This window comes from Felis catus, chromosome B1 (assembly GCF_018350175.1).
Source record: "Felis catus isolate Fca126 chromosome B1, F.catus_Fca126_mat1.0, whole genome shotgun sequence".
Lineage (NCBI taxonomy): Eukaryota > Metazoa > Chordata > Mammalia > Carnivora > Felidae > Felis > Felis catus.
Window position 1 is genome coordinate 198,379,735 of NC_058371.1, and position 12,573 is coordinate 198,392,307.

Consider the following 12,573-nt stretch of genomic DNA (forward strand, 5'->3'; position numbering starts at 1 on the left):
AGGTACTGATAGGATCACCTTTGTGTTTTCTATACTGAGTTGGACTACAGTAGTGGTTAAGAGATGAGCTCCAGAGTCCAACTACCTAGGTTTGAGTCCCGACCCTCCCACATGCCAATGGTATGACTTGGGAAATGCCCCTATGGCTCTGTTCCTAAGGTTCATCAGCCCAAAGAGAAGTTACAAACAGTACCTGCCTCGTAGGGTTGTGAAGACGATGGAATGAGTTCAGACGTGTCCAGTTCTCGGGGTAGTGGATGGTATGTCGCATCTATGACCTATTTTTATTATTACATGGTGATTGATACACAGCAGAAACTGAATTTTAAACATTGTTTTAATGTTTATTTATTTTTGAGAGGTAGTGCATGAGCGCGGGAGGGACAGAGAGGGAGGGAGACAAAGAACTCAAAGCAGGTTCCAGGCTGTGATCTGTCAGCACAGAGCCCAACGGGGAGCTCGAACCCACAAACTGTGAGATCATGACCTGAGCTGAAGTCAGATGCTCAACCGACTGAGCCACCCAGGCGCCCCAGCAGAAACTGAATTCAAAACACAAACCCTTATTAAAGCACCTGCTCTATACTATGCAGTACCAGTCGGTGTTCACATAAGTCAGGGCCACACATCTCAAACTCAGTGAATGTTTGTGTAATGAGTTAGCAGAACAGCCCTCATCGGCTGGCTCCTACTATCACATAAGCCTTCAGGCTGCCTTTCATCTAGGCCTCTGCTGAAATCATTCCTGGAGAAGACAAACATTAAATTGTTACAGCCATCACTTGGAAACCAGCTTTCAGGACGGTTGAGGAAGGCGTCTCTGCAGGGGGGCGCAGGCTTTGCTGTGTCTTTCAGCTTTCTCCAGCCCTCTGCAGAGGTTCCTTCCATCCTCCAGCTCTCCCAAACTGAGATACAAAATCTCTGTAGAGATGCCCAAAGCAACACCTAGGAATGAGTGATATGAAAGCTGCCCCCTTTCTCACCAGGCTCCTGAATGCCTAGAAAGGAAGAGATTTCTTCCCCCGGCAGCATCCTTCTAGTTTCTGCACATCAATTCTTGGACACTGGTTGCTGCCGTAGGCATGGTGATAAGAGGCTCTCTAAAATTTTTTTTTAACGTTTTATTTATTTTTGAGACAGAGAGAGACAGAGCATAAGCAGGGGAGGGGCAGAGAGAGCGAGACACAGAATCTGAAGCAGGCTCCAGGTTCCGAGCTGTCAGCACAGAGCCTGACAGGGGGTTCAGACCCACAAACCGTGAGATCATGATCTGAGCCGAAGTTGGATGCCCAACCGACTGACCCACGCAGGCGCCCCAAGAGGGTCTCTAGAGTGGGCATTAGCAAGGCTCCTGGAAAGGTGGCTATAGTTGCTTGAATCAGTGTCAGTGCTGGATTGCATTAGGGACCAAGGTCACATCCAAGAATAACCTTCTACGTGGGGTGAGGGGAAGGGTCCTGCTTATTGGGCGGCAAGAGGTGCCCGTGCAGTCCTGGGTACTCATTCCTTACACCGGTTTCTCTGAGGGTCTTGCTGTTGCCCTGGGGAGGCGGCAGGGGTGGGGTGGGGGTAGTTCTGTACCTCTGCCTTCCTGAGGCCTGTCCAGCCCCTGGCTTAGCAGTTTATCACACTTTCTCCCACTATGCTCTGTGCTTGTTGGTTGTCACCCTAGTACTTAAGGGCATGGCAGAGTGTGTAGCCCATAACAAAGGCTTAATTGACATTTTTTTTAACGTTTATTTATTTTTGAGAGAGAGTGAGCAGGGGAGGGGCAGAAAGAGAGGGGGACAGAGGATCTGAAGCGGGCTCTGTGCTGACAGTAGTGAGCCCAATGTCCACTTGAACTCACAAACCATGAGATCATGACCTGAGCCAAAGTCAGACGCTCAACCGAGTCACTTTTAAATCAATAAATGTGCCATTGTGCTTGGCTGCTTAACATTGCCACCTTGACTGTGAAGTTGGGAGCCCGGATAGTGCACTTGTCCTTTAGGGCTCCAACGTGAGGCGGGCCTTGCACAACCTCCCCCCATCCACCTGTTAGCCACCTGGCCAAGTTGGCAACTCTGGGCTCCCTGGTCTGTAAATGAGCGTTTCTGCCCCCAGGGCTGTTGCGAAGCTGAAATGGGATAATTTACGTGTTTTGGGAGCGTTTCAGCAGTTGCAAGCAACAATAATTTTGTCTGATCGAAGCTAAAACTGTTGTTGCCAAAATCGGGAGCAGCTCGCAGGGCTGGTGGCAGGGCTGGTGAGCCGGCCCCGAAGCTCTGCAGCCTGGCCAATGCCACCCCCGCGCAGCGGCCGCCAGTGTGAGCCACCGCGTGGCTGGCACAGGACACCGCGGCCATCAGGCTCCCACTGCCCCCAAACCCCAAACCCTAAACTGCTGCGAAAGGAATTCTGGCCCCGCCGCTTAGCGCCCCGCCTCCTGCAGAGTCCAGGCCTCTGATTGGCTGAGCCCGGGTCACATGGCGCTCGCTAGCTGCAGGGGATGCTGGGAGACGGGCGCCTGGCGTCGTAAAGCCGCGTAGGGAGGTCTGGGCTGTGTGTGCCGCCGGGGCTGTGAGGCGGGAGCTCCCCGAGGGGAGAAGGGGGCTCCTGATGCTGGGCCGCCACCAAGTACACTGTAACCGGGGGTCAGCGTTGATGTCCAGCCACGGGCAGCACGCGGCTCCTTGGTGAGTCGCCGGGGCGGCTGCTCTGGTGGCCCCAGGAGGGGAGGGGATGGTGGCCCGGATCGGCTTGAGCGGTCTAAGTGGTGACAAGTATTTTGGAGATAAGGCAGTGTGGCGGTCCGCTGGGGCCGCCAGAACAAAGTACCCCAGGCAGCCTCTCAGGGAGGGGGCGGAAACTGAGGTTTACCCAGCAGGGGGTTATTCTGTGACAGCCCTGCGGGCGAGAGGCCTGAGATCAAGGTGCTGGCGGAGCCCATTCCTTCCAGGGCCTGTGAGGGAAGGATCTGCTCTAGGGCCGGCTCCTGGGCTTGCAGGTGGCTGTCTTCAGCGTGTGCCTGTCCTTCTCCCTCCACGCTTGTCTCTGCGTCCATGTCTCCCCCTTTGATAAGGACATCAGTCACTTTGGATCGGGCCCACCCAAATAACCTCATTTCAACCAGATTCCCTCTGTAAAGACCCTTGTAGCAGGATTCTCGCTCAGATAGATAGTCGGGGCACCAAAGCTTTTCTTTCCAGGAAGCAACTTCATTCGTGCCGGCACCGCTCCGTTGGGTTCGTACGGAAGACTTGAATGCCACGTGGTGTAGTTTCTTATACATTTTTTACTTCCTTGTCTCCCATATATGGTAATACACAAACATGTCGTCTGATTAAGTGGCCTCATGTTACAAGGTCGTGAGGGATGTTGTCACGTGGGCATACAGTCAGGCTGCCTTGAGCGTTTTTTCTTTTCTTTCCTTGGGAGGGGACCCTACCACACCCTGTCTCCAAATACCTCACATCCTGAGGTCCTAGGGGTTAGGGCTTCAACTTATGAACGGGGTGGGGGGGGGGGCAGGGGGCATGTCACAATTCAACCAGTAACACCGGGAAGAGTGTAGATATCACACGGGAAGAGAATAGATATCACGTAGGGATAGGATGCTTCCCTCATCTCCTGCCATCAGCCCATTTGCCTAGGCCAGAAACCTTGCAGTCTTCTCCGTTCCTGTTAGGCGTGTCTAGAACCCTCCCTCCCAGGATCTGGGGCCAGTCCCCAGTTGGTCTTGTCCATCCTACTCTCAAAACATATCTCGGATCCACCCCCTTCTCTCCACCTTCACTGCTGGGTCCAGGCCACTGAGATCTTGGGACTGTTGCTGTGCCTCTCAGCAGAGGGCCAGCTTCCTCCCTAGCTTCCTTCTAGGTCCCTCGCGACTCTGAAGCAGAGCAGTCCGCTGAAAATGTAAACCACTCTGTGTCCTCGCCTCACTTAAAACCCTCCAATAGCTTCCCATTCCACTCGGGCCAACACACACACACACACACACACACACAAAGTCCAGGCAACAAGCAAACTGATTACCGTGACCTCTAAGGTCCCGTATGACCTGCCCTTTCCTGCCCCTCCAACTCCAGGCAGCCCCTCCTTCCCTTCCTCATCCCCTTCCACCCCACTGGCCTCTTTTCAATTCTATGGACTTTTTTCTGCCATGCCCTCCTGGCTTTTCCCTCTGCCCGGAATACTTTCCCACCCTAAAAAAAAAAAAAGTTTTAGATTGGTGGAATGCATTATGCTTAAAAAGAGTATATAAGATGCACACGTATGCATTGCACACACACACACATACACACACAGAGTTTAGAGGATGATTATAAATCTAGCACCCAGCTAAGAATAAGATTAAGAATAGAAGATCCTGCCAGATGTCCCTCCCAGATCATCTCTCCACCCCGCCCCCAGGAGCGACCACTGACCTGACATTTACAACAATTATTTCTTTGTTTTCCTTTGTATTTTATAATCTATATGTAATTCCCCCCAAAACGTTTATATTTTGTATATTTTTGGATAGAAATATAGTGTCATACTGTACGTACTGTTTTGTTTCTGGCTTATTTTGTTCAGTGTTGTATTTTGTGAGGTTTAACTATATGTGTTTGCACGTCGCTGTAGTTTGTTCGTGTTAGTGGCCGTGGGGTTTCATATGATGATTCTTCCACGATTTGTTTATCCATTCTGCTGCTGGTGGGCATCGGTTGTTTCCCATTTGGGGCTATTATAAGCAATGCTATGTGGACATTTGGGTAGATATATCCTCGGGCAGGTGGGAAAGAGTTTTTTGGAGGAACTTTCTAGAAATGGATTTGCTGGGTTGTAGGTTAGGGGCATCTTCAACTTTGCTAGATGATGCCAAACTATTTTCCAAGATGGTAGTCTAATCTCAACACAGTGCATGAGAGCCTACTGCTGATCACTACTTGGTTTTACCAGACCTGGTAGAGTTGAGTTTCCCGGGGATTGTGTGAGCTTTGCCCAAGCCCTGGGCACTGCTCCAAACTCTTGCGTGATCCTCCCGACAGCCCTGAGACATCAGTGTCATCATTCCCATTTTGTAGATGAGGGAGCCAAGGTCCAGCTGGCTTAAATCATTAGTACTTTGTTGGCTTAAATCATTAGTACTTTGTTGTGCTGGGATTCACGCTGTGGTCTGTGTGTCGTGAACCTGTGTTTATTCTGCAGTGACGTATGCTGGCTCTGGTGTCAGTGGGTAGCTATGAACATCTTGGGGATGGAACTCCTTGAGGAGCTTAGTGCCATGACCCCAGTCTTTGGTGCACATCAGAATCACCCCGTCACCATCTGAAACCCCCCAAATCACAAAAGACAATGATGGGGATCTAGAGAATGCAAAATAGTGTCTTGTTGGGGTTTTAATTTGCATTTGCCTGTTGACTAATGACATTGAGCATCATGTCATTAACTTACTGGTCATTTGAATCTTCTCTGAGTCAGTTCAAGTTTTTTGCTCAATTAATTGGGTTGTTTGTCATATTGACTTGTTAGAGTTCTCTGTGTGTTGTGGATATAAGTCCTTTATAGTTTATGTGTTGCAAATATGTTATCTCAGCCTGTGGCTTGCCTTTTCATTTTTTTTTCGAAGTATCCTTTGAAGAATAAAACACTTTAATTTAGACGAAACCCAAATGAGCATTTTGTTTTTCTTTTGTGGTGTTTTTTTTTGCATCCTGTATCTTCGTCTACCTCAAAGGCAAAGATTTCCTCTTATCTCAGATATGTGTGTTGTTAACACACTTCCCAGTTGGTTCTGCTGTGCACCAAAGTGGGAGAAGCCCAGGTAAAATCGATTACCCTAGGTTTGGGGGCAGATTTGAGTTTGGCTTTCAGGTTTGCCACTTACTGAGCAAGTCAGTTTGTCTCTCTGAGCTCCAGTGTCCCTATCTGCAAAACGAGGTTAAAAGTAGGGCCCCTCCACACAATTTGTTGGAAAGGTTCAATGAAATAAAGCTCAAACAGAACTTAGCAAAGTGCCTCGCATGCACAAAATGCTCTGTAAAAGCTGTGTTCGTTTGTAACGAGCAGCAGAATGGAATAACACGTTTCGTTGTTTGTTTTCAGTACATCAAGTCCTTCTACAATGAATCGTGGGAAAGAAGGCACGGACATCCAATAGACCAAGACACTCTGACCCTGCTCTGGTCTGTGACGGTGTCCATATTCGCCATTGGTGGACTCGTGGGGACGTTACTGGTGAAGCTGATCGGAAAGGTTCTTGGGAGGTTAGTGGGACATCTCTGCTTGGGGATCCCCTCTGTAATGTTCACAATATGTATCAAAGTCAGGATCTCAGAAGGCAATACAACTCTGCTCAGACAGTCCAGCTGGAGAGATTTTAATGCCAGGAGAGGAAGGGGAGGAAATAGGGCACCTGAGGCCAAGGAGAAGCGAAGCCACGGACAATGGGCCGAGTTGTGGAGGGCTGTGTGGACTGGGCTGCGTCCAACTGTATTGTCCAAACAGGGAGGGGGTAGGGGGGAAATACCCTGGCTTCTCTCTCCTCACACCCTCCAACCCACTGTCAGTGCCTCTCATTGGTCAAACCCAAGTAGAAGCCAGAAACACCAGGAGCCTTTTGGGGGCAGCCCAGGAGGACCAGGTCCCAGGGCAGGAAGGGAGGAAATGGATCTGGCCACCGGAGCAAGTGGAGAAGAGCCTTAGAGTGTCTTAGAGACTCTTCCACGTATGTCCATATAGATCTGCTTTTCAAAACGTGGGAGCTCAGACAGTGTTTTCTTATGGGTCTGAATGATAACTTATTAAGCCAGTCTCCTATGGATAGACATTTAGGTTATTTCAAATCTTTCATATTACAAATACAGGATGGTAGGTGTCAAGCAGTTCATGTTGAGATTTCCCATCTGGGCCCTCTCGGGTCAGATCCACTTTACCTCCTGAGCTTCGTGCCTCGCTCATTTCTGTCCTGTGAAGAGTTCTCTGAGATCAGATTGATTTATCAAGAAACCTCCCCAAATGTTTTCTCTGTATCTTCGCTTGTAACTTCTCGGGAGATACGGAGGTGTTAGTGCAGAAGTAGAATCTGCAGCATTCATGTCTGAACTTGACTCGCGAGTGTTCCACTTTCTAGTGCCTTTGGCCAAGTCGTTTGATGTATTTGAACCTCAATTTTCTCCTCTGTAAGACGCAGGAAATGTTACAGGGACTAGAGAAAACGAATGGGGGCAGAATAGCACATTAGCAGGAACTCAGAAAGTAGAAGCTATTATTATTTACCATATTACTTACTTACATCCTCCTCCTCATTATCCGGACACCCATATACTTACCCATACATAGTAAGTGCTCAACACATCTCCATGTTGCATTGACCTGAATTGGAAAGGACCCAGAAAATCTTTCCACTCCTCAGGGCTCTAGAAACCCTACTTAAAAAGGTGCCCCCCCCCCCCCGCCCCGCTTCCTTTACACTTGGCCTCACATCTGCTCCAAGGAGTAAGTTAGAACTGATGCTATTTTGGAGCCGACTTTCACAAGGCCGGGGCAGGAAGCCATCCTGAAAACACGCATGTGGCGCTCAGGAAAGTCTGTGGTATCTGGTGAGGCAGGGGAGGTGCTGATACTTTCCTTGTGCCCAAGGCCACTTCCAGGTGGTAACGAACGGGAACTCCATACTCCAGAGAAGTACGGCGACGGCAGAGTGGAGTGAGGGCTGCCATTTTCTGTGGTCCCCCAATGTTCCAGGCGCTCCCACATGCGCCCTCATTCCATTTCTCCACTCTCTGGGGTCTTGGATGGGGGATGGATTGAGAGCTTACACAGAGCTCGAGCTCAGGTTGGAACCAGCTCCACCGCATCATGATCCTTCCATCATGCCGAGCAGATCTGAGTAGGGGCATGCTGGCAGTGGCTCTGTAAGTCCATGACTGTTTGACCACAGGTCAGTGACTGGCTGGCCCCTGGATTGGCATCAATGGCCAGGGTCCGTGAGGCACTATTGCTCAGCCCCTGAGCCAAGCCAGTTTCTAACGCCATTCCTCTTGTCTATTCTAGTTAGATGGAGTCAGCCCCGGCCCCAGGATTTGTGGCCTGTGACATATACCTGCCTTTTATCTGGCCATGGCACTGACACCCCAAGGCTGCCCCATAAGAAGGCTCTGAACCCAGGCAGACGGTACAGGGAAGTCCACACTGTAGCCGGGGTCAGGGTGCCGTGGCCCCACAAGTCCTGACTCCCCAACTTGCCAGTGTGTCACGTGGGACTTTGCCACCTCACCTCTCAGCCAACACCTCTCCCACACGTACAATGCAGGCAGTGGAAGTGGCTTTGCAGCTCTTGACGGCGTGGTGCAAAAAAAAAAAAAAAAAAAAGCAGAAGGAATGGAAAAGAGACACGTTTGACAGATACTCCTTTTCTAAGAGAAGGAAGGGTTTTAGGCTGGAGAGAGATTCCATCAAAAGGTGTTGGTCCGTGTGCCCCGGGCAGCTGCCGGTTCCCTTTTTCATCATTGTGGGAAGAAAGGTTGAGCCGGGATGAAGCCTCAGCTTGAATGGAACTCCGTAGGGAGGACAAGGAGCAAACACCGAGAATCTACCCCCGTTTCTTCACCTCCTGCTACGTACCCGTGCTCGACCTACCAACCTCGTTTACGTCCACAGCTCCGTATTGTTGTCCCTGGTCCACAAGCCATGAATCCGAGGCCCTGAGAGGCCTCGTGGCTCGCCCGAGGTGACAAAGAATGAGGTTGATCCGAAACTCAGACCAGAGCCCGTGCTTTTCCCATCACATGGTGTCTGTTGAAACCTTTTCTTGATGCTTCATTAATTGTCTCTGGGAGGCTGCTGGGGAGAAAGAAGAGGCTGGCTTAATGTGCAACGCTGGGGTGGGGTCTGATGAGAGGGCTCACACACATGACTATGGGGGGAATTTGGGTGGAGTTGAGGGGCCTCAGAGTCAGGCGGGTCTGGTCACCAGCAGGTCCAGCAGGGGGCTGACCCTCGCTAGGCCATGACGAACTCGACTGTGGTTTGGGAGAGGGATGAGGTCGGGGGAGCACGAGGGGCCAGGAGTGGTCTCTGGAGATGAGGCACCCCCATTATCTAGTCTCAGGGGAGCAGGTTCCTTGTCTCCTCGAGCCTCTGGCTTGGAGAATTCTGGTTGACTCCCTCCCCTCATTTGGGGTCATCCCTCCTCTTCTTACATGGCTCTAGTGACAGAACCCTCTTTCCCTCATGAGACAGGATGGTGACCATGTTGGTGCATGGATGCCAGCTAGAGGACCCGTGATGCTCCTGGCTCCTGGGGCCACGTATGAGTTACTCAAATTCTCCAAGCTTTGCTTAGTTGGTGACAAGATGAAGATAAGGCAGTGGCCTGTTGGAGGGTTGTGAAAATGAAATGAGAGTGTTCCTCTCCGTGGTTGACACGGAGTCAGCACCCATCCTATGTTGGCCAGTGTCCCTGTTGTCCCTGCCCCCATCCTCATGAGCTCTTCTTGAGACGTGTCACCCCATTACTCGACAGAACTGGCCGTGATTATGTTCTAGTTGCACTGAAATTGGCCTCCTTACACATATCACCGGATCTAGTTTTTCCCTCCAGAGCAGAGCAGAGCAAATATGCAAAAAACCATAGGGAAACTCACACGGGCTTTGAAATCGGATCCTTAGGCCTGTTCTTGAGCAAGCCATATAACCACATCCAGCCGTGCGGCAAATACTTTTGAACACCTGCTGGGTGCCAAGCACTGTTTTGGCACTCGGGCACCAGCAGCAAACGGCATGGCCTGAGCCTGCTGCCTGGCTGTGAACAATGCATCGTGCACGACATTGTGGCGGTTGGAAGCACGGTGGGGGGGGGGGGTGGACGGGTAGTGGAGGCACAAGAGGAGGCAGTTTGAAATCTGTGGAGCTCGGATAAGCACGCTCACCCGAGGGGGCAGCTCTGAGGGTTGCAGGAGAGCCTGTTTACAAAATGGGTCCTGTCGCTCATGCCTGTGATGGGGACTCAAACCAAACCGGCTTAGGGCCAGAGGGAGCTAATTGGCTGACATAACTGGAATGTAACTCAGCCGAGTCCACCTGTCTGTCTTCTCTGTCTCTCAGCTCTGCCTTACTCTGTGTTGGCTTCATGCGCAGGCTGCCTCTCCCTGTGTGGGGGCAAGATGCCCCCAGCAGCTCAGGGTGACCCTGTTCCCGCTTGGCGTCCCCAGAACACACTTCTCCTTCCGGTAGTTCTAGCCAAGTCCCAGGCCTGAGTCTCATTTACTTGTGTGAGGTCGCATACCCTTGGGGCTTCTCGACCAGGGGCAATTTTGCCCCAGCAGGGGACGTTTAATGACAGTATCTGGAGGCGTTCCTGGTTGTCACTGCTAGGGGGTGCTGCTAGCATCTAGTAGGGGCCAAAGAGGCTGTGAAACGTGCTACAATGCCCACGACAGCCCCCACCACAAAGAATTTTGTGGCCGCAAGTGTTAATAGAGCCCAATGTGCGAAATCCTGGTGATTAGTGCACTTTAAAGGTACTGTATCACGTGCCGTTCCTGGAGCCACAGTGGGGTGGGGATGGGACACAGTGCAGGCAGGAATGTTTCTTGGAGGAAATCGCACCAGAAGAAGGAGGATGGGTGTTTTTTTATTTTATTTTTTATTTGAGAGAGCACGTACGCGCCAATGGGAGAGGGACAGAGGGAGAAAGAGAATCTTAGGCTCTACGCTCAGTGCAGAGTCCAATGCAGGGCTCGATCCCACAACCCTGGGATCATGACCTGAGCTGAAATCAAGTCAGAGTCAGACGCTCAGCTGACTGAGCCACCCAGGTGCCCCAGAAGGATGGGTATTGAACGAGTAGTACATCATGCCAGGCAAATAGCACGTTCTCAAAAGTGCTAGTTTTCTTTTCTTTTTCTACTTCAATATTTTGAAATCTGTGTTTATTTTCTAAAAGTTGGAAGGAACGTAAGCTCTCTAGGTGCCTGCTGAAGGAGCCTGCAATGCATATGGCAAACCTTTACTAGGCTTGAACAATAGAAATCTCTCCTCTCACCACTGGGGAGGCCGGAAGTCCAAGATCAAGATGGCAGGGGAGGGTTGCTCCTGAGTCCATTCTCCTTGGCTTATAGGTGGCTTTCTTCTCACTGTGTCCTCACACGGCCTTTGTCCTTATGGGAGAGCAGGCCTGGTGTCTTTTCTTCCTGCCTGTTCCCGTTGGATGAGGGCCCCGCCCTTACAACCTCACTTAACCATAATCTCCTCTTTGAATGCCCTGTCTCCAAATATAGTCACCTTGGGGGTTAGGGCTTCAGCTGAGGAATTGGAACATAGTTCAGTGCATAGTAGAACGCTTACACTGGTCGCTGACCTCCTCCTCTTTCAGGCTGGAATTGCCTTAGGAAGGTGAGTTCCCCAGAAGCAGAGCCTATGAGGGAGCTTGGGATACATACGTTTTGTTGAGGGAAGGCTCTTCAAGAATTCCCTTGACGGCGATGCAAGCAGAAGAGAGAAAAGGGGAAGAGAGCCAAGCCAGGCCGTGCTCTCAGGTCCACTCTGGTCTCGGCTGGCCCGCAGGGATCTGGGGCATGAATCCTACCCTGGAGGGATCCCATCTGGGCAGGGGGGCCGCATTCTCTTCCCACCACTCTCCAGCCATTGGCTGCAGGCTGCTCTGGGGGAGGGGGTTATCTTCTTGGGTGGCCCTTCTGGAGAAGAGCCCACCAGGAGCCTTGCTTGAGCAGCCACATGTACAAAGTGGGTGATGGAGGAGAGAGCTGAGGGACAGAGGGGTACCTGCCGGGACTCCTGATCCCCCACCCCCATTCTGCCAGCCTGGGAGCCTTGCCTAGCACCGTGAGGGTGCCAAGGATTCTGGGAGAAGGAAGTCGTCTTGGGGTTTGTGCCAGAAGGTAGGAAGAGAGACTGGGCGTGGCGGATGTAGACTTCAGGAAGGCAGAGTTCCAACGTCTCAGAGAGGCTGCCAACCCCAAACACGCAGCAGCTTTGGTACAAGCTGTTGCCGCACGATCTGTTTGCTGTGTTACAGATGCATGAGCTGGAAATTATGGTTGAAAGTCAACAGGTTGTCACTCCTGCCCCACACTGCCCACCACACATCTATTAGAACCAAATACTAATAGATGGGCCCACGTCATCGTGGGCTCCCCTGGGCCCACGTCAGACCTTCTGTTTCCCTCTCTTTCATCACTTAGCATTTTGTGCTGTAACCACTTACTGACATTTCTGTCTCTTCCCTGAGGGGAGTTCCTTGCGGGGAAGCTCCTTGAAGCTCCTTGATGCAAGAACCACACGTACATGTGAGCGCCAGCACTTGGCGCAGAAGCTTGTGCATACTAGGCAAGCAAGCTTGTTGGACAGATGGAAGGATCGATGGAGGAATGCCTAATGCTTGAAGGTTTTTCTACCGTAACTTCCCAAAGTGGCCGTTTTTCTCCCGCTTGCGTACTTCCATTCACTCGTGCGTTTATTTTCCCAACAAATATTTCTGGAGCACCTGCTGTGTGCCAGGTTTGCACCAGGTTTGTGGCAAGACACGGTGAGAGGTAGTGGCAGTTTTAGGAGTTTTGGACATATTTTAGAAGTAGAAAA

At 51.1% G+C, this 12,573-nt stretch overlaps 1 protein-coding gene across 11 annotated transcripts in view; it reads left to right on the forward strand.

Moving 5' to 3' along the window:
- SLC2A9 (solute carrier family 2 member 9) overlaps positions 1-12,573 on the forward strand; it is a 262,356-nt gene that overhangs the window by 61,272 nt on the left and 188,511 nt on the right. For all 11 annotated transcript variants that reach the window (XM_003985513.6, XM_019829751.3, XM_019829752.3 and 8 more), the window contains one exon: positions 6,076-6,236. In XM_003985513.6, the coding sequence (XP_003985562.1) occupies positions 6,076-6,236 (161 nt within the window). The remainder of the gene's footprint in view (positions 1-6,075; positions 6,237-12,573) is intronic.